Genomic DNA, 20,814 nt, shown 5'->3' with positions numbered 1-20,814 from the left:
TTAAATGGGATAGCGAATAAAGAATTTCTCTTAATCGGCTATTTTCCCTAGGATTTATATCTTTTCTAGAAAGTTTTTAGAATTATTTCCCATTGAAATGACACGATATATGTAAAAGAATTTTCTATATTATCCTTTACGAGTAGAATCGTACAAGTTTTCGAATAAAACGTATAGAATGAAAATGGAATTTCGTGATAACGATATCAAACTAGAGCTGATAACAGCCCAGTAGTAGTAGTCGTCGTCTTGTTCGAGGACATAGATTTTATTCACCGTAGCAGTAGCAGCATCATCATGCAGAGTTTTACATGAAATTTCTCCAGTAGTTGTCGTCGTCGTCGTCGTATTAGTTTTCTCAATACGATTGAAGAAAAGTTTTACTACGATCTACCACCACCACCACCACCACCAACTTTTATATTGCATCGTTCTATCTATTTTTCTGTATTTTTTATTTACTCCCATTTTCTTTCTTAAGTGAATAAAGATTTGCGATATTTTTCGATGCCAATGGGAGGAACACCCTTTTTATGTCACGCAGAAGATGAACGTTTTTTGTGGTTATCGTAAAATCGATATTTGACCATCCAAATGGAAAGAAAATAAAAGGGGTTGCATTGTGCACGTGTTGCAAATCTCACGAGTTAGCCAATAAAATATCATGACTGAATTTATAGACCGAGCAAGTGAAGTGAAAGTAGTGGGTCTTAGAAATTTGATCGATCGACCTGTGGCTTCTCTTACTTTGCTAGATGCATTTCATCCAAATATTTATCCTTCCAGATTTATTCTTCGAATGTTGCCGAATTTCACTCGCAAATTTAACGTCGGAGTTTCTAAGCGTTTCTGTGATAAGTAGATTAGCACGTTCCTATTTTGATTTTATACATATATAATAAACATGTATATATTCTATGGGAAAAAGGAGTAGAAAATCTTTTTCCAAGATTAGAATTTCTTTTCGAGGATAAGCAATCTTTTCGTAAACACGCGGAATGTCGATCAAAGTATCGGATCTATTCTCGTTTCTTCCAAATTTGTCTCGTTCATCCGTGAAATTGTTAAAATAATAAAAATCATTTTAGATATTCCACACTTTGATGTAACTATCAAATCTTGCTATCGAAGAAAAATTCTTATTCGTGACTTATCGAAAGATCAAACACAAAAATTTAGACTTGATAATATCGATCTTCCTTCCGTACTTTTTTTTCAGATACAAAATAACGAATACAATAAATATTACCTAACATAACATATTTTATTAAATTCCAAGAAGCAGTTTATTTGATCTGCTGATTCTAAGGAAGCGCAGGGTCCATCTCGGAATCCTCGACCTAGATTAAAATAGAAAAAAAACAACTCGTTAAATTCCGCTCGATTTTTTTAACCGAAAAGCGCAGAAGTTGATCTTTTGAATACTTCGTTTCACCCCTTTTTTACGAGTAAAGTTTAACTACGACGCTTAACATCCAACCTAAATCGGCTATCCTTTTCTAACCAGTATAAAAAGAGAAACTTTAACTCTCCCTCAAACTCCTCCTACGAAATAAGGTGAATAACTTGCTAAGGGTAAAATCAATTTGTTCGGAGCTGCCAGCTCCGAAAGGGCGTGGTTTTCGTTCCCTCTTTGGGGGATGCTGCCACGTTGGTGACGATGATGATGATGATGATGATGATGACGATGATGACAATGATGATGATGATACATAAACATCCCCAACTAAAAGCTTTACTTCAGTCTGATCGCATGTATGTTTGCGCGTGTTTGTGTGTGTTTATTTATTTCAAGAGAAGTAATGTTTGATGTATGAAAAATAAATAGAGATAGGATGAAGATGCATTTCTCGATGCTTGTTTTAACTTAACCGATTAGATATATGCGTTGCTATGACTCCGAAGATACATCGACTGAGAGGAATACTGGAAATATTTGAAAACATGATTACACAGATATCATAGCCGATGTTTGCTATTATCACTCAAGTGGGAGTGATTTTGATAATACTCCGATCTTATTATTATTTACGTATTTATCTAGTTTGAGAGATTAATTATTAATAGATCCTATTGGATTTGCCTGTTTATCTTGAAATGATTCATTCGGCGAGGTAATAAAAACGAATTATATATATATAAAAAAAATTGCAAATAAAATCTCGTATGTTAGATATTTTATAATGAAAATAAATCTAATTATACCTACGCTATCTTGTTTGATGTTCTTTCTATATGCGATATAATCTTGACGTTGTTTTTCGGGATAAGAATACTGCAGTGGTTTAGGAAATATTGAATCCGGCGAAGCGCTACGCAATTTTACGAACAAAATCGTACTTATTGCGAAGGGTAACGTTAAAATTGGTAAACCGATCTGTAAGAGAAAATTTGTCTTATAACGTGATTACCTATCGTATTATTTTAACGATATTCAATTTACCTTTCCTAATAGAATTCGTAGGACGTATTGAAGTATTACGGTGTAAACGATGGCTACGAGGGTTGCAACAGCAGTTTGTACATTAAGTACGAATAAATTACCCCCTAAGGCGGCGCCAGTCAAGAAACTGTTGAATCCCCACAATCCCGTGAATACCTCATTGTGCGGTACCCTAAATTCTAAGCCTAAGAAAATAAACTTGTAGTTAGGTATGCGAGAGTTCAACAACGAATGTTAATTAATGTTTAAAAGGGTGTACATGCACGTACCTGCTAGTGTGCCAATAAATACACCTGCGAAAGAAAATCCAGCAGTAGTTGGAGAATAAACTAAAACTGCCAAATAAATAGTAGCTCCTGCTGCAATATCGTCGACGCCGAATACTTGGGACGACGAGACGACCATACCTCGGAAGACCTGTTGTAAGAACAATAAAAATGATCAAAATATTCCGTTTATACTATTGAATAATTAATTGTTTAGAAAATGTACCGATCCTTTGATCGAGTTGGGGTTGTATACATTCGAGTTCGAAGAACAAAATGCATTGAAATCGAGTTAAACAGAAGAGATAGTTGATCTTTACCATTCCCCAGTCGACGTTAACATCTGTTACATTTGCTGCGATAAAACTGGCATCGTCTGTCCTTCCATCACTTGTTGCATTGTCCTCGAAACAACGAGAATATAGAGTACAAGTAGTTAGCAGCAACATCTCGAGTTTGTACACAGTTCCTCATACGCCATAGTGATATGTCTCAGTTATTTTCTACGATTTTCAAATTCTAATATTTTATTTGTGTGTGTGATTTATTTCTCCTTTTAAATTATTATCGATACAAAATATTTGCAAAGAAAAAAAAAAAGAAAAAAAGAAATGAGTATTGAGGTTGGGTCCGAAATTCAAGTTGAAGGGATATCATCGTCAACCGAAATTCTGACCGAGCTTGATCAATACCAGAGGGAAAGTTATACCCGTTTGCGTGAGGGTGTTGCTAGGGTTTGTATTTTCCCTCGTGGAATCCGCGTGAAATATATATATATACCCCGAATTCTAAGATGGTAAGCCCTTTTCCAAAATAATTGCGTTGCTTTGGTCGCGAAATGTAAACATTTCTGTTCAAGAAACACGATTCGACGGGTGATCTTTTTTTCTCGATCACTGTGGCGCAGAGAGAATTATTTTCAATTATTTAATTATTATTCATATTTACCATTGCTTGAATGTTTAACGAATCGACTAAGTTATCTTGCATTGTTAGAACAAAAAGTAATACTAATTCGACCAAATTAAAAGGCCACGTTATACACGGAATTTCATTGTTTCCCAAAGAACGAGTCAGATAAACACTGGAAAAATTCATTATCAATCCAATTACTTATCTCTGAATCGTTAAAATAATTCGTCATTTTATTCCGATGTTCATCAAAATTATTCTCACCTCGTTATTGTTCCTATGAGTATAAGCAAATAACTAAAAGCATCGAATTCGCCATATAAATTTGGCAGCAAACCGGCTGACAGTGCACCGACTAAAAGTGGATTGAACACCGTCAATCCATTTTCTATAACTTGTTGAGAATCTTTCATCAGCTGCAAATGAAATATTACAAAACAAAACAAAATTTAAATTATGATCGGGAATTTGCGCATTGCGACAGAATTCTTGTGTCAACTTTTCGGATGACGCGTTATAAACAAATAAGATAATAATCATGAGCGAAAAATATTGCATGCAAACGATAAATCGTAATATTTTATTTTTCCTTTTCTGAACTGCGCGAACGCATGACACGAGAAATATTTGTATTATTATTATTATTATTATTATTATTATTATGTAAAAATGATTGATATCGTGCACGTACCATGGAAAGTAAAAGACCTAGAAAACCAGTAGCAGCAGAAAAGGCCAAGATCTTTGGTGCCGTTGCTCCTAAAGCGATTACTATTAATAATCCACTTAGTGGATTATTAGCAAACACGACCTAATAGATTATACAAATATTTCGATCTAGATAAAGTTAGATCTGGAGTGTGTTGTCTCTTGCTTATTGAATTCATGGCATCTTGAAAAGGCTTTTATCTACTTAATTAATCATAGCCAATATTTTTTAATAAATGGTTTCACTCACTTGCCCGTAGCCTCGTAATAAAGCATCCAATAATTGTAAGGGAACCCAAATCGGCTTGTTCTTTTCCGACAACACATTTTTCAAAAGAACAAAGTCACCGATGCATGCACCACGCGGACGTTCCTAATTAATAATTATAATAAATATCAAATAAATTATAATCGTTTGTAATTTTTATTTTTTATTTATTATTTATTAAATAATAACTTATTTTGTAGAGTTTTCAATTGAAATTTTTTTCATATCCACCGGTGAATTTAAATTTAATCAATTAATGAGAGGGTAACGATAATTGTTTTAAATGTATTTCTTTGTTTAAATTACAAGTTTAATTTACCTCAATGTAAGAAACAGTGGGAATTTTTTCTTCAGACATCGTGAATTCGCACAAAGAACATCATCTTCTGACAACACCTGAGTCCTCTTAATCACTGTTCTAGATTACCCCACCACATGAAGATAAGTATTAAGACGATAAAAATGTGTACATTGTTTTTATTAACTCGTAAAACTTTGTAGGTACAGATAAAAGATATACTTTCTTCAATTTATCTTGCCGCATTCAATTGTCTAACATAATACGACTTTTTAACGAAACATTTCATTTCAATTTATAAATAAAAACTATTTAGTAAGATCAAATGCAATTCTAAGAAGAGAGTAACGTCGCTGAATAAACTAAACTGTTCTAATCGTTGACCCACTTCAAACGCGTCGTTAATTTATCAGACAATTAACATACGCTTAAGAAAAAGCAATTAACATTTATCATTATATTATAATTTTAGATAAAAACTAATTTGTTTACTGTTGAAAAAAAAACACATTTTTTTATTTCTTTCATACAGATATCTTTTGACTTATTACAAAATATCATAAAGGTATAAAAATATTCAGCAATTTTAAGGCACTTGAATTTGTATGAAATTGTTACTAAGAATATTAAAAAAATTTTATTACATATCTAAAACATAATTAGGGTGTACAACTAACAAAGGATCTTCTTCCTCTTTCTCCTCGACTTCTTTACCTTTGCTTTTTAAATCTTTCGTAGTAAGAGGTATAATAATTTGGTCCTGTAAAAATAATAATAATAAGTATGATTAAACTGTGATAACATTAGAAATAGATTAATAAATATTCTGATACATACATGATAAGTTAATCTATCGACAATCTTTTCAATGAAATTTTTACGCTCTAACAATTCCTCTTCAGAATCTATTTGATCCTGTATTTGATCGAGATACCAGACAACCAAATCGGATTTACGTATTCCACTTTCTTTACCATCGCCTATATAAAAAACAGAACAAACATTAAATTCCTAATGAACATAATCGAACTTAATTTAACGCGTAAACAAAATGTTTACCTTCGTTTTCAGCGCGAGCTTCTTCGTTTCGCATGTAAAGTATTAACATATTCGACAAATTTTTGTATTCCTCAAATGACATGGTAAGCTTTTTCTTTTGTAATTCTGGTTGTTCGGTTGTTGCTGCGATAAGATAATTAATTTTTTATTTTATTCTTATCTTTTTTTTATTTGTATATCAATATAAAAAGATAATTAAACTTACGCGAGGTAGGCGCATTATTATCATCCTGATCCATCTCATTGAACGCAGCCATAAGTGGTGGTGGATCATCTATTCTCACACCTGAGTTTGCTTCCATGTCTACGTCTTCTAAATCAATATCTGGTTGTTCAACCGTAACGATACTTTTGTTCAACAAACGTTTAGCTTCTTTAACATGTTTAACAGTAACTTCATCTACACACTCGAGTTTAGCTAATGCTTCTGATAATCTGATCATGCTTTCCAATTGTCTTACTGTGACTCTCCATTTTCCTGAGCCACTACCTGTCCTTTGTCTCATTGTTGTGTAACATTCTATCAACAGTTCTGAAGCTTCCTGAATATTTTTATGAATCAATTAATAAAACAGATAGCGCAAAGTAAATTTTCGTCTTTTTTTTTTTTCAAAATGCTCACCTGACTTAGAACAGGCTTGAAATATTTCGCAAAGTTAATATATCTTATAATTTCAGCTTGAGTATATATGACCTCGATATCTTGTATATTGTCGCAATGTAAATCAACTATTCTTTTAGCGATAGCATTATCTATTATCTCGTTAGATTCGTCTACCAAAATAAAGAAAAGATCAAATCTTGACATAATAGGTGCTGATAATAAAATGTTTTGTTGCAATGATTTTTTCCTATCGTAACGACCACCGATAGGATTAGCGGCCGCCAGTATAGATGTTCGAGCATTCAAAGTCGCTCTTACGCCTGCCTAAAATTTAGTATATAAATATATAATAAATATAAAATAATAGACTCTATTTTATATACTTTTTTTTTTATTTACCTTAGCCAATGAAATTGTTTGTTGTTCCATAGCTTCGTGTATGGCTACTTGATCTCTAGGATCCATTTTATCAAATTCATCGATGCAACAAATGCCATGATCGGCAAGCATCAAAGCACCAGCTTCGATTACAAATTCTCCAGACTCTTCGTCTCTGACTACAGCTGCAGTTAAACCAGCTGCGCTAGATGCTTTACCAGATGTGTAAACTGCTCTAGGTGACATATCAGTAACGCTTTTAAGAAACTGTGATTTAGCAGTACTTGGATCTCCAACTATACAACAATTGACGTCTCCTCTTAACGACGTTCCTTCTTCCGTAGTTTTCCCAACTCCTCCAAAAAGCATTAACGTTATTCCCTTTTTTATTTCTTCATTACCGTGTATCGCAGCAAACATGCTGGTTGATAGATTTTGATAAAGATTTTTATCACGACTCATCTCATATATTCGATTCCATTCTCCCTCAGTCATTTGTTTCTTCATCATTTCTTGGGATATTTCTTCCATAACCATTTCATGTCCACCAAACTATAATTAAATTAAATATTAACATTAATTGTAACTTTTAACATTTTTAATATTTCTAATAATATTTATTAATCACCCTAAGACTCGTTGCTGTAATACTACAAGCAAGAAATGCTATTTTGTATGTTAAATCTCTGACACCGAGTGCTTTGAGTCCTGTAAAACCCTCATCTTGGTCACCCTGTTTATGTCTTGACATAGGCTCCGATCTTATACCGGGTAAAGACAATGCACCTACATCTGGTACTACGATTAACGTGCCAGTAAAATCATATCTGTAATACAAAAAGTATAAATGGAAATACATGTAAAAATAAGGTTTAAATATTTTCAATAGACAATTATAAAAATACCTGTCACCAGCTTGTACGCTTTCCACTATTTCTGCTCTTAAAATAACTTCAAGAGAACGTGGAATGCATCCTCTAGGTAATTCTGCTTGCGTTTCTTGCATTCTTATTTTTTGAAAGTCTATGAATACGGAATTGTCCACATCTAACATAAATCGACGTCTATTACTGCAGACAGGATTATGACAAATAGTTGGATTCGTAAACTATAAATACAAATTTTTATAATTAATTTGATGATACAAGTAATACGGTTAGCAAAATATTTCTTTGAATTTACCTTAAACTGTTGTTTTATATTTTTAATGGTTGCATTACAATCCATACAAATAAAGGTACCGAGTACTAATTCAGGATGAACAGGATGCGTTCTAACTACTTGTCCCGATATACGAATGAGACTTCCAAGCTTAGTCGTATTCAATTCTCTAAGCTTTTGTCTTGTTGGTACATCGACAAAACTAACATAACATTCTTTATCTTTACTCAGTTCTCCTCTATCTTTTACAAAATTTGACACTGCTTGACAAAGGAATGGATACACTCTGAATAAAATAAATAATACACGTGTTATTAAGTTGCACTTTTTATCAGATCTTTGTATGAACAGATAAATTGATTTTATAGCAACCTGTAATATTCTTCAACTATAGTTGTAGATAATGCTTGATTATACGAATCAACATCATCGAAGGATACTTCCAAAGTACTGCGTTCTGGACTTATTAATTCCTTAGCGGCTTCCACATATTTTACAGTACCATCTTCCTTAAATCTAACATTCAATATCAATATTAAAAATTAATTCTAAAAGAATTTATTAGAAGAAAGTTTAAACCCAACAATGAAAATTTTGAATAATTTTCATAAACAATACCAATTTTGTTCTTAATATAATTGTATAATAATAGAACTTACTCTTCTAGAAAATCTTGAAATAATTTCTGACATTTTATTCCTATTTCATCTGTTACACGCAACCGACGTAATTGTGAATCTCCAATATCCATTTTTAATAATAATTAATTTTTATTAATCATCAATTCGGTTTGTCTTATACAAAAACAATATCTGGTAAAAAGTTTTCGCGGGGACATAGAATAAATAATAGTCAGATAGTGATAATCCTAGTTTTTTAGGAATATGTCCAGAAAGTTCACTTCAACTTGGCACCAGATGGCTCGTCAAAATTTTTTTATCTTATGAATTTTTATAGAAAAACCTAACTTATCGACAAAGGATAAAAGCGCATATAAGAACATAACGTACTCTATATATTGACATATAATTATTTGAGCACAAAAAAGTTTTGCATAAAACCACACATCAGAAAAAAATAAAGAAGTGCTTTTAATTGCTCATTAATTGCTCAATCAAAATCCATATAATTGCTATTTTTAAAATATCGATCGTTGCTAATGGTAGTTTCTACTTTAATAATATTGACTAATAGTCGGTAACTTTAATATAAAGTATTAATGACGTAAAGTAAAATAAATTAGAAATCTATTATTACCGACGGTCAATAAGATAAAGATAGAGCACTACTATTACCGATATCGTCTTAGCCGGCCTGCCACTAAAGTGACTTTTGCGAATATTTTTTCCAGGTCGATGAGCCACTATAGTGGCTCACTCAAGCAGTTTACTTGCTCACCGTTTGAATTAAATAATCGTCTTTACAGTCATTCATATTTAAGCGAAATGTTAATGTTTAAGTATGTACAATATATTCTTAAGAAAAATTATAATTTAATCATTAAGGAATCTTTACGTAAAACATTTTCTTTATATACGGCTGATAATTCTAAAACATTTAGATAGTAAAGTACTGCTTTTATATACGGTAACTGTTTAATAACAGATTTCGCACATACATTAACTTCTACTATATTTTATTATTATTATATCGTAACAATTGCATAATCCTTCTGAAGAAGATATACATAAAAAATAAAGCGAATAAAATGATGTTAATCAGTCAGGGCTAACAGCTTATATTAAATAGCACAATCATCAACTTTTTGTCATTCATTAATCATTAATTAAATTTCCATTTGTGATAAATTTCTAAATACATAAATTATTTTTGCTCGTTATATCCAATCTTTTAGACGTAATTTAAAGATTGTGAATTTAATCGTTAAATTATAATATAAAGCACGCAATACTCTCTCTTATTAATTTTAAATAAAATTATAGTAGAAATGAATAATGAAATATCATTTATTGAAATATTAGTTATACATACTTGTATACATGAAATTGCCATTTCTGAAGTGTTAATTTTCACTCTGATTGAATTTAATATTCTTCATATATCGCATATTAATTGAATATTGATGAATGTCCAACATGTTCTCTTCGTGGAATAGAACTGTGTTGAAAACCTCAATTATCGATAAATTACGTTCATATCCTAGTCATATTGTCTCGGCTTTATATACTGTCTATCTATAGAACATAGAAATTAGAACTAGTAATTAGCTAATGGCGTGCAATTTCAAATGAATAAAATTTTACTAATTTTATCGATTTACATATATATATATATATATGTAGTATTAAAATATAATGAAAATTATTTGACCGTGATAAAACTGATAATTGTGTAATAATAAAAAGCAAAAGGTATCCAGCCGTTAATTCCGATCAAGGCAATAATAATGAAACATTTAATTCGTTTCTAAAGTAATGTCGGAACACATTAAAAGTGCAACACACGAGGGGTCGGTCCGGTAGCGTTTGGTTTGAAACCGAAAAGGGAAAGCGATGAAATCTTTCGAGTGGATAGATATGTAGTCGTTGTATGTACTTCCTGCCTTAGACAAGGCTTAGCTCTTAGCGAACGAAACGTCCTACGGTATAAATGGAACGCGAAGTGCCTGCAGACGTTTTAGTTCTTTTCAAGATAGTGTCGGATGATGGGCCACGCATCCAAAGAAATACTCTTCTTTTTCTTGGTAACATATAACTTTTTCTACGAATTTTATTCAGCTGTAATAATAACTCGATCCACAGCTGTACTCGTTTATTTGTACTAGTCATAAATTCTACAATCATAAATTCTTTACGCAGCAAAGTGATTTCAAATTATATGAGATTTTATTGAATTTCTAATAAATTATAATAGTCGAGTTTCAATGTAATTAATTCTAAGAAGGTTATAAACATTTCTAGTATAATTATAAAGACAAGATATATCCCTAATAAACCCAAATACATATCAATAAGGAGTTGGATTCTTTTGGGTATGGTTACCTTCGAAGGATTTTTAATACTCGATTATCAAGAATGTTACGAAAGGTTCAAACAATAACTTACCAAAGCTAAATCGTTAAGTCAAATTGAAATAACACGATTATGATTTATTTTTAATCGTCGGATAGTTTTTTTGAAAAAGGTCATCGTAAAAATAAAATCTTATTTTCTCGTCGATTTCTTCTCGAATGGTCTTTTCATTGATTTAATTCAGGTAACGTGCATCTACATGACGCGCGGAATACTAATGACAAGTCCAACAAAATTACCGTCTATCGTGCATAGTTATTTACCACCTCGAAGTGTTCCCGTTTCGATGAGTTCTTCGAGTAGCACCATTGTATATGCCAATCACAAGTATGACGTTGTCGATGAACCCGAAGAAATTCCTGGCAATAGAAGAAGTGGTCGTCATCGTTTAGAAGCTAGTTACTTGTATCCAGGTTCGAGACCAATCACGGTATCCCTTCCGTTTAAGGACGAGATCGTTCAAACGTTCGATAAAGCTGATAAACTAGTCAGGTGACAATTAAATTGATCGTATTAATTTATTTATTAAAAAAATAATAAATATATATATGTTTTGAATTTTTAATTGGACGAAAACAGTTTGAATCGGGATCGGAATCGCGAAAGTTTTCCACCGAGGAACGGAAAGTTATTCGAAATCTCGACGAAGGGTACAAATTCCGTCGAACAACAACGTCGTCATCTTATTCCCATAAGTTCGCAGTACAATGTTAAAGAGGAATCAGAAGAAGAAGAAGAAGAAGAAGAAGGGAACGTATCAATCGGTCAAGACAAATTTTTAACGTATCATGGAAAAAATGTCGATCCGACTAAGCCGTATCATAATAATAATAATAATAATAATAACAATAATAATAATAATAATCATCATCATAATCATCATCATTCGGAAGACATAACAAGCGTCATAAAGTTTCTGGATCGTTTCCTAAGCAGGACACTAAACGGTGATAGCTACAACAACGAGTTACATCCACCGACCAATCCCGTTTTGGCTTTGCTCCTGTCCCGATACGGAAAATACGTGTCCGGTCTACGAAATCCTCGTTTATATTCCTACATGGCGGTAAATAATATCCATAACAATAGACCCTTCGGACAGTATAAACAGGAATGCGAAGAGGAACCGAGATAACTTTCATATTTCTCATATGTAAATATTCACATATATCCTGCGAAATAATATTACATTGATAGACTATCTCTTGTTTCTGTATATTTTTTATTGTTTCTTTTTTTTCTTTTTTAAACGTTGACAGCTATAAACCAAACGCAAGAAGTTTGTTTCTTTCTCTCCCCCTTCCCTTTTCCACCCATGTGTTTCATACGCTTGTGTTTTTATTTAAATGAAGAAAATTCCCGCTATAACAACGTTTGGTAATTTACGATCGTAAATTAATGTAGATAAATAATTTGACCAAGGGTTGCGAGAGGGAGGAGTATTCGTAACGAGTTTGACATTCGTTGTTGGTTACACATGAATGAATCAAACGTACGGTTAACGCGTTATCGTTTGCTTGTTCGATATACTGCAAAAAAAAAAAGAAAAAAAAAGAAGCAAAAAAAGCAGATTGCAACACGTTCCCATTATTATATATGCCGTGTAATAACAAACGATTTCTCTGGTCAAACATTTGAACGGAAAGAAAAAAATCAGGGAAATAATATTTTGACGAAAATTTCTCGACGTTTGACTAATCAGATTTTTCGTAAATACATTTTTAAAAGATTTCTCTCTCTCTCTCTCTCTCTCTCTCTGTCTGTCTCTGTTTCTGTCTCTGTCTCTCATAGTAAAGGAAAAACGTTAGTTGCTATAGAATTTCCGGGTTGTATTTTTAAGAAGGTGTTGCTCGCACGACGCGCGCGCCAAAGTAAACCGCTTTCATAATGGACTGCTTAAACGTTGATCCACTTGAGGGAAACGAGAGGAAAAGGGTTTTCGAAAAATCCTTCTCCTCTTTCGCACAACATTTTTATACTTCTTCTTCTTCTTCTTCTTTTTCTCTCTCTCTCTCTCTCTCTTTGTTTCTCATTCTTTCCTTTCCTTTTATTTTCCTTCCTTTTCTTTTCTTTTCTTTTCTTTCTTTTTTTTTTTTGTTGATAACGTTTCAGCGTCGTTCTTTATTCATTTAAATTTTTCCCTGGCGCATAATTCTCTTTCCTTTGAACCCGAGCCGAGTACGTTAAAACGCGAAGGAGAGGAAAGGAAAGGAAAGGAAGGAAGGAAAAAGTGGAGAGGTTCCTTAGGATAGATTAGATTTGTTCTGTTTTTTGTATTTTTTTTTTCTTCTTCTTGTTTATTTTCTTTTTCTTTATCTTACGTATGTCGATTGCTCGTAAGTTTCAATTAGAAATTGAAAACGAAAAATGAGTAATCTTAAGTTTTATAAAATGATCGAAGAAAATGTCGCTTCGAGAAGATAAAGATTGGATATAAAATACGTTTAAAAAATGTTTTTAAACGAATACAATCGAGAGAAAGAGAGAAAGAGAGAGAGACTCGTTTGACAAAGGCGAGAATGATTCAAATAAATATACACAAATACATCGGGAAGAGTGTTAAAGTCAGGTCAGCGATAAATATTAATTATCGTTCCGATGTCCGAACACAAAGGTTTGAAATAATACGAAGATACGTGCAATCGCATGTTCTCTAATTACGTCAAATGACGATTACCAACCAACTGTAGCGTGTGCATGCGTGCATTTGTGCGTGTGTGTGTGTGTGTGTGTGTGTGTATGCAATAAATGGAACGATAACTTTCATTTCTTACGCATAGATAACTATACTTGATAAAATGGAGAGTATTATAAATCTGACTAGTTGACGACATTTTCGCGGCTCTCGCTTATTAATCATCTCTAAGAAGAACTCTCTGATGTATTCTAGCAACAAGATTGCCGACGTTTAAGTGGGTCTTGATTAACGTTCCACGATTTAACCAAATAAATAAAATCAAATGTAATCGAATAAATGAGATAAGATAGACACGTTCGGATCGTATTAGAAAAAGTATTTCCTTTTTTTTAGAATAATTTTATACTAACGATGGTTTTTCATCTTTTTCTTAGAATAATTTTATACTAACTATAGTTTTTCATCTTTTTCTTATAATAATTTTATACTAACTATAGTTTTTGATCTTTTTCTTAGAATAATTTTATACTAACTATAGTTTTTCATCTTTTTCTTATAATAATTTTATACTAACTATAGTTTTTCATCTTTTTCTTATAATAATTTTATACTAACGATAGTTTTTGATCTTATGCTTTTTTTTTTTTACTCGTAAGATAATAATGAAGTCAAGTAACGTAGGATAGGATCTGTAAAATGGATGGTTTATCCATTCGGAAAAACAAAAATGATGTATTTTTAATTCCAAAGAGATGGTACTCTTTGATGGTATTGGGGATAGGTGTGAAAAAATGTTCGCAGAGAAGTCACGTAAAAGGATGAATAAAAAGACTCGCGGCATTAAAACGAAAATATGTTTTGAGCAAGCGTGAAAATATTTCAACGGGTATAGAAATGAAAGATCGATGACTAACCGTAAGAGAGGATTTGGCGTAAATCATGAAAATCTTGGTTTCTCTCACTCTCTCAAGAACAAAAAAGACGAAACCTGGGAGAATTTGGATCAGCGAAGTAAATAAAGGATAGAAAAAGTTTGTTCTCTGTCTCTGTCTCTCTCTCTCTCTCTCCCATCATTATTCCCTTCGCGGAGCGTGAATTTTCCCCCATGGTGAATTTGTCCTTTTTTCTTTCTTTCTTTCTTTCTTTTTTTTTCTTGCTTATGTAATTCCAACAACTCTGGTTTAAAAGAAAACGGACGGAATCGAGTTAGAGAAAGAGAGATAGAGATGGAAAGAGAGAAAGGTAGCGGCAAAAGGATCCCCGACGGGTTGAACAGCGGGTGAGACTGAAATTGCGACGCGGTGCTGGTGCAAGCCAGCCGCGTCTCGGGTTCGAGTCAAACCGCAATAAAAAGCAGGGAAGAAGCCGGAATAAAATATGAGGAATACGCGTTCGCGCTATCCTTTCTGCGACCGTAAAGAGAAAGAGAAAAAGGTTAGACGAGAAGAGAAAGAGAAAGGGAACCAGCTCGAGCAAGGGCATGGGCATGGGCATGGGCACGAATGGTAAGGGGGGACGGGAGGGATGAGAACGAAAGAAAGAAAGAAAGAAAGCAGAGATGGGTATTACCTCGATACGTTTCGCGAAAAGACGCGAATGCCAAAAGATGGAACTGTTCCAAGAGACTAGTTTTCTCTACTACGACAAATCCAGTTGACACTTTTCTTTCCTTAATTCATTTTAATTTTTAACTTTATTACCTTTTTTATTATCGTCTTATCGTATTACTTTTTTCAAACGAGATATGTTATAACACAGATTTGCGATCATTATTTGCGGATTCCTGTGTTACGACAATGAAATGCTTTTGACATGTTATTAATTAAAGTTAACTTTTGTCTAAGAAATATTCAATTATCGAATGCTCGTAAATGAATTTTTCTCGAATACTCGAGAGACGCGGTTAACGTTAACGCAAATATAAAAATATCCAATGTTGTTAATTAAATAGAACACACGCACAGACGATGAGAGGTGGGTATGGGTTGCGTCTGTTCCATCGAAGAGGAAATTATTTCTATGTCCAAAGTTTGAAAACTTTTCTGATCGAACCCAGGTATACGCGTGCGTGATAATTATGATCAAACTCGATAGAAAATTTGTTATAAAATTGCGAGAAAACGTTGTGCGTTAGCGCTGAGGAGAATTTCAATCTCTTTCGCAGTGGTAGCGTGTCGATTAGAACTATGCGGGCATATTGCCAATATCGATCGGATTCGTATCAAGATCGCACGCTCGTCAGTTAGCATTGAAATTTCGATTGGTTCGCATCGATGCACTCCCGTTCAACCTTCCATCCTATTCACCATCACCACCCACCCACCCTGGCCCTTCTATCACCCAGGAAAAACCCGAGGGAGTGAACTCCGATTTGTCTCCGTGGCCGTACGCTTTGTTTTCCTCATCGGTACCAGTTCAACTTTACTACTACTACAACTACTACTACTATTACCTACTAACACTCTCTCATTTCTCTTGCTTTCTCTGTCTCCTATCTGGTTTGGTCCAATCCCCGTCGTGGCTTCCCAACATTTATCTATGTCCCACCTTCGTGTTCGTCTCCATCGACGAGAACCTAAAGGGGGGAGGGGGTGGCCTTCGAGCACATTCTCCGCTAAATACACATCGAGACGTGTGTACAAACTCGAGCCTGAACAAATTTCTCTGGATACATTTTTTTAGATTTCAAATGAAATATAAGGATGGATAATGGCGGGTATTAGCGTTTAGGTTTTTTTTCTTTCAGAAAAATATTCGGACATTTGTCCATTTTTTAAAATAACATCTTTTCAGATTTCTCAATTCAGTGTAGCATTTGAATGAGTTACTATTAGAGTACTACTAGATAGAAAATCACGATCATAGATTTAATTAGAATATAATCGCGTATAAAATAATTGGAAGATCTTGAACGTGCAAACGCGTTAGTAGGTTGGCGAAGGATTGATCACGCGCAGGGGGAAACCTTCCGAGGAACGCACGGATTTCGTGTAATTGGTCTAATCGTGTCTGTAGATCGATGACACGAACTTTTATTGTTTACGTATACTATTTGTTATTATTAAATCGATCTCGGTTATTCCATAAAGAATTTATCATTGTTTCTAACAAAAAACAAAAAATATCCCGTTGCTTGTATAAGATTTACAATAGGATTGCAAAGTTTTGACGTTTAGTGTATTCCCATTTGAAATTAAATTCAACAATCGATAGGATCTCGACATTAATCTTCGAACGTCAACGACGAGAAACGACGTCCATGAGATTTTCTCAACACATCCTCGTGGATTTGCTTTCTCAAAGAGTGGTGGTAGTAGCGAGTGGATCGTGACAAATAGCCGGCGGTATCGCCGACAGCAAACTTCAGTTACACCTACGCGATAACAACACGAGTAACGGAGAGAAACGGAAAGAGAAAGAGAGAGAGAGAGAGAGAGAGAGATGTAGGTGTGTCCTTTCATGCGGACCAATTTCCCTTAAACTCTCCTCTTTAAACCGCATCGTGGTAATGCTAGTAGTAGTAGTAGTAGTATTAGTAATGGTGATGATGGTGGTGGTGGTGGTGGTGGTGCTGGATGTTAGATGGTAGATGCTGATGGTAAGAGAGGTAAAAGGGATGGGAAGGGATGCAAATAAACTCGAGATCCCACACGTGACGCGTCCGAGTAGCCACTCGTTTCTACCCAAGTCGCTCTCTTCGTTCTACGATCCGAGGCTCAATTACGAGCAGAGGAGAAGGAAAGGGTTACTGTTTCTCTCTCTCTCTCTCACTTTCTTTTTATTTCGCGAACGAGATGGTAGAGAGTAGTATTACGACGGTAGCTGCTGGTGCTGTTACTGATGATGACCCTGGTGGTGGTGATACGCTGAGGTGAAACGGTTCAAGAGGCTGCGGACTTCTTTCACGACCTGCTGCTATTCACCAAAGGAAAAAGAGAAATAAAAGAGGGAGAGCTCGAAGAAAGTGCACGCACCCAAGGCATGTAATTGCCACGGTGTTTATAATTGTTGCTCGCTCTCGTCTTTCCACGGCCTCCACTACCTCTTCATAATTCCCCCCTCCCCTCCCCTCCCACCCCTCTCTCTCTCTTTCTCTCTCTTTGCTCTCTCATTTCTCTTTCTAGTTCGAAGGGAAACTCACTCACGAGTTCCCTTCTTCTTGCGGCCCACTCCGCCGTGGGCTCTTCAACGACACGGCGAAGAGAGACGAAAAATTAGTCTGAGGATAAGCGACTTACCCTGGTCTTAACCCCTATCTTTCTTTCTTTCTTTCTTTCTTTCTTTCTTTCCTTCTTTTTGAGCTTTCACCAAGGAGCTTTAATAGAGATAGAGTATAAGAAAGTGTACGCGTGCGAGAGAAAAGAGACTCTTTGTTCTCTGGTTAGAACACGGATCGAAGATCTTTTTTCCTCTCTTTCTTTCCTTTCCTTACCTTTCCTTTTTTTTTCTTTTGCTTCTTTCTCTTTCTTCTTGTCCGAGGAAAGGACTCAAGCTCGCTTTTACGAGAAACCTGATAAAGATTAATGTCTCTAACGTCGAGTCAACGTCGTATACATATCTAACCTATCTACATACCTTTATATTATCTTCTATTCACTATTATAAACGTACAACACTTTCTATGAACAAATGTATATACACTAGGTATATACACTACGTATATCCTACGTATATCCTGTTAATCCTGCAGTGTTGTTGGGTTACATCGAGTGTCTGGATAGGATTGACGTCTGCCAGGATTAGAGAGGAGGGCTCGCCTATCCGTTATGCAAAATTCGATTAACATACATATTGCAATGTATAGACGAGAAAGAACCGTTCTATTGTGACTTTTTAAACGCGAGTTAAATGACGCAATTGTTGATCGCATCTATGTTCAATAGTTATTATTATTCCGGGGAAGAATATATTTTCGTTAAATTTAGAATTGTATCTTTTGCGAGAAATATTAATCCGTTGGCAAAAATATCGATTGAATTTTTGGATGCAGAAAGAAAGAAAGAAAGAGTCAAGAAAAACGAGAACAGTAGCAAATATTCTAATTGTTGATCGCATCTATGCCCAATAGTTATTATTATTCCGGGGAAGAATATATTTTCGTTAAATTTAGAATTGTATCTTTTGCGAGAAATATTAATCCGTTGGCAAAAATATAGATTGAATTTTTGGATGCAGAAAGAAAGAAAGAAAGAGTCAAGAAAAACGAGAACAGTAGCAAATATTCTAATTGTTGATCGCATCTATGTCAACGGATATTATTATTCCGGGGAAGAATATATTTTCGTTAAATTTAGAATTGTATATTTTGTGAGAAATATTAATCCGTTGGTAAAAATATCGATTGAATTTTGGATGCAGAAAGAAAGAAAGAAAGAAAGAAAGAAAGAGTCAAGAAAAACGAGAACAGTAGCAAATATTCTAATTGTTGATCGCATCTATGCCCAATAGTTATTATTATTCCGGGGAAGAATATATTTTCGTTAAATTTAGAATTGTATCTTTTGCGAGAAATATTAATCCGTTGGCAAAAATATCGATTGAATTTTTGGATGCAGAAAGAAAGAAAAAAAGAGTCAAGTAAAACGAGAACAGTAGCAAATATTCTAATTGTTGATCGCATCTATGCCCAATAGTTATTATTATTCCGGGGAAGAATATATTTTCGTTAAATTTAGAATTGTATCTTTTGCGAGAAATATTAATCCGTTGGCAAAAATATCGATTGAATTTTTGGATGCAGAAAGAAAGAAAGAAAGAGTCAAGAAAAACGAGAACAGTAGCAAATATTCTAATTGTTGATCACATCTATGCCCAATAGTTATTATTATTCCGGGGAAGAATATATTTTCGTTAAATTTAGAATTGTATCTTTTGCGAGAAATATCAATCCGTTGGCAAAAATATCGATTGAATTTTTGGATGCAGAAAGAAAGAAAAAAAGAGTCAAGAAAAACGAGAACAGTAGCAAATATTCTAATTGTTGATCGCATCTATGCCAACGGTTATTATTATTCCGGGGAAGAATATATTTTCGTTAAATTTAGAATTGTATCTTTTGTGAGAAATATTAATCCGTTGGCAAAAATATCGATTGAATTTTTGGATGCAGAAAGAAAGAAAGAAAGAGTCAAGAAAAACGAGAACAGTAGCAAATATTCTAATTGTTGATCGCATCTATGCCAACAGTTATTATTATTCCGAGGAAGAATATATTTTCGTTAAATTTAGAATTGTAACTTTTGCGAGAAATATTAATCCGTTGGCAAAAATATCGATTGAATTTTTGGATGCAGAAAGAAAGATAGAAAGAAAGAAAGAAAGAGTCATGAAAAACAAGAACAGTGGCGAATATTCTGTCTCTCATCGACGTATTTGATATACGTTGACATTTCACCACGCGAATCTTGACATTATCCAATTTTGATCTTTCGCGTTAACATATACTAGACATCGGTGCGAGTTAAAAGTAGGAGAAGAATATTCGGAAGTAGGATCCGTCGGTACGTTCCTGAAAGTGTTGAGCATTAATATGGTGTTGGTGATAGCGCATAAATAGACTGTAACCTCTGTTAGCCTCTTCGTTGGGATTCGATCACGTCGAGCTAGCTAGCTAGCTAGCTAGCTAGCTGCGTTACTTCCACGTCGGGACAGGAACTACTTATATTTGTGTTTATTACGTCGAGATCTGACGTCACTTCCTGAGGGAAGAGGTGGACGGAATAACCTCATCACCGTGTATCCCGTAGATGCGAACCATTGCTGTGGTTGGTGGTAGCTGTTGCTGTTGCCGTTGCTGCTGCTGTTGCTGTTGCTGCTTCTGCTTCTGTTCCCCCCTTTAAATGGATCCGAGTGGATCCCGTCTGCCTGCCCTCTCTTTTCTCTTCTCTTCCCTCTCTCTCTCCCTCTTGCACCCACCTCTCAATGCTTTGCTCGGACCCTTTTCCTTCTCTTCCGAGCTCCCTTTTGTAGCTGAGAATCTCCGAACGACTTCCACCTCCTCTCGAACGAAGAATCAAGAGTAATCACGGCGAATCGAATACGACCGAC

General features: G+C 34.3%; 2 protein-coding genes across 3 annotated transcripts; both read right to left on the bottom strand.

The window, feature by feature from the left end:
• Positions 1 to 1,271: 1,271 nt before the first annotated feature.
• On the bottom strand, positions 1,272 to 4,955 carry LOC122513919 (urea transporter 2-like). The gene is made up of 10 exons (XM_043630451.1): positions 4,917 to 4,955; positions 4,580 to 4,702; positions 4,313 to 4,432; positions 3,886 to 4,037; positions 3,658 to 3,793; positions 3,030 to 3,113; positions 2,713 to 2,860; positions 2,444 to 2,628; positions 2,210 to 2,377; positions 1,272 to 1,340 (listed from the first exon to the last, which is right to left on the bottom strand). Exons 1-10 carry the CDS (start codon positions 4,953 to 4,955, stop codon positions 1,305 to 1,307), a joined length of 1,191 nt encoding a protein of 396 aa, XP_043486386.1. The 3' UTR covers positions 1,272 to 1,304.
• Positions 4,956 to 5,516: 561 nt separating this feature from the next.
• Positions 5,517 to 8,928, bottom strand: LOC122513799 (DNA replication licensing factor Mcm6). Of its 2 annotated transcripts, none has more exons than XM_043630270.1 (11): positions 8,757 to 8,928; positions 8,470 to 8,613; positions 8,119 to 8,383; positions 7,842 to 8,044; positions 7,565 to 7,763; positions 6,958 to 7,488; positions 6,577 to 6,882; positions 6,160 to 6,496; positions 5,955 to 6,077; positions 5,733 to 5,875; positions 5,517 to 5,655 (listed from the first exon to the last, which is right to left on the bottom strand). In XM_043630270.1, the coding sequence occupies exons 1-11, from the start codon at positions 8,846 to 8,848 to the stop codon at positions 5,536 to 5,538; spliced, it is 2,463 nt and encodes an 820-aa protein (XP_043486205.1). In that variant the 5' UTR covers positions 8,849 to 8,928; the 3' UTR covers positions 5,517 to 5,535. The 2 variants fall into 2 exon arrangements, with proteins under 2 accessions (XP_043486205.1, XP_043486206.1); XM_043630271.1 differs by having other exon boundaries at positions 8,470 to 8,606; positions 8,757 to 8,922.
• Between the last annotated feature and the right edge of the window lie 11,886 nt (positions 8,929 to 20,814).

The sequence above is a fragment of the Polistes fuscatus genome, unplaced genomic scaffold, assembly GCF_010416935.1.
Source record: "Polistes fuscatus isolate 324 unplaced genomic scaffold, CU_Pfus_HIC Scaffold13, whole genome shotgun sequence".
In the NCBI taxonomy this organism is placed as follows: domain Eukaryota; kingdom Metazoa; phylum Arthropoda; class Insecta; order Hymenoptera; family Vespidae; genus Polistes; species Polistes fuscatus.
The sequence above is the reverse complement of the archived record's forward strand: the minus strand, read 5'-3'. Positions and strand labels throughout refer to the sequence as shown.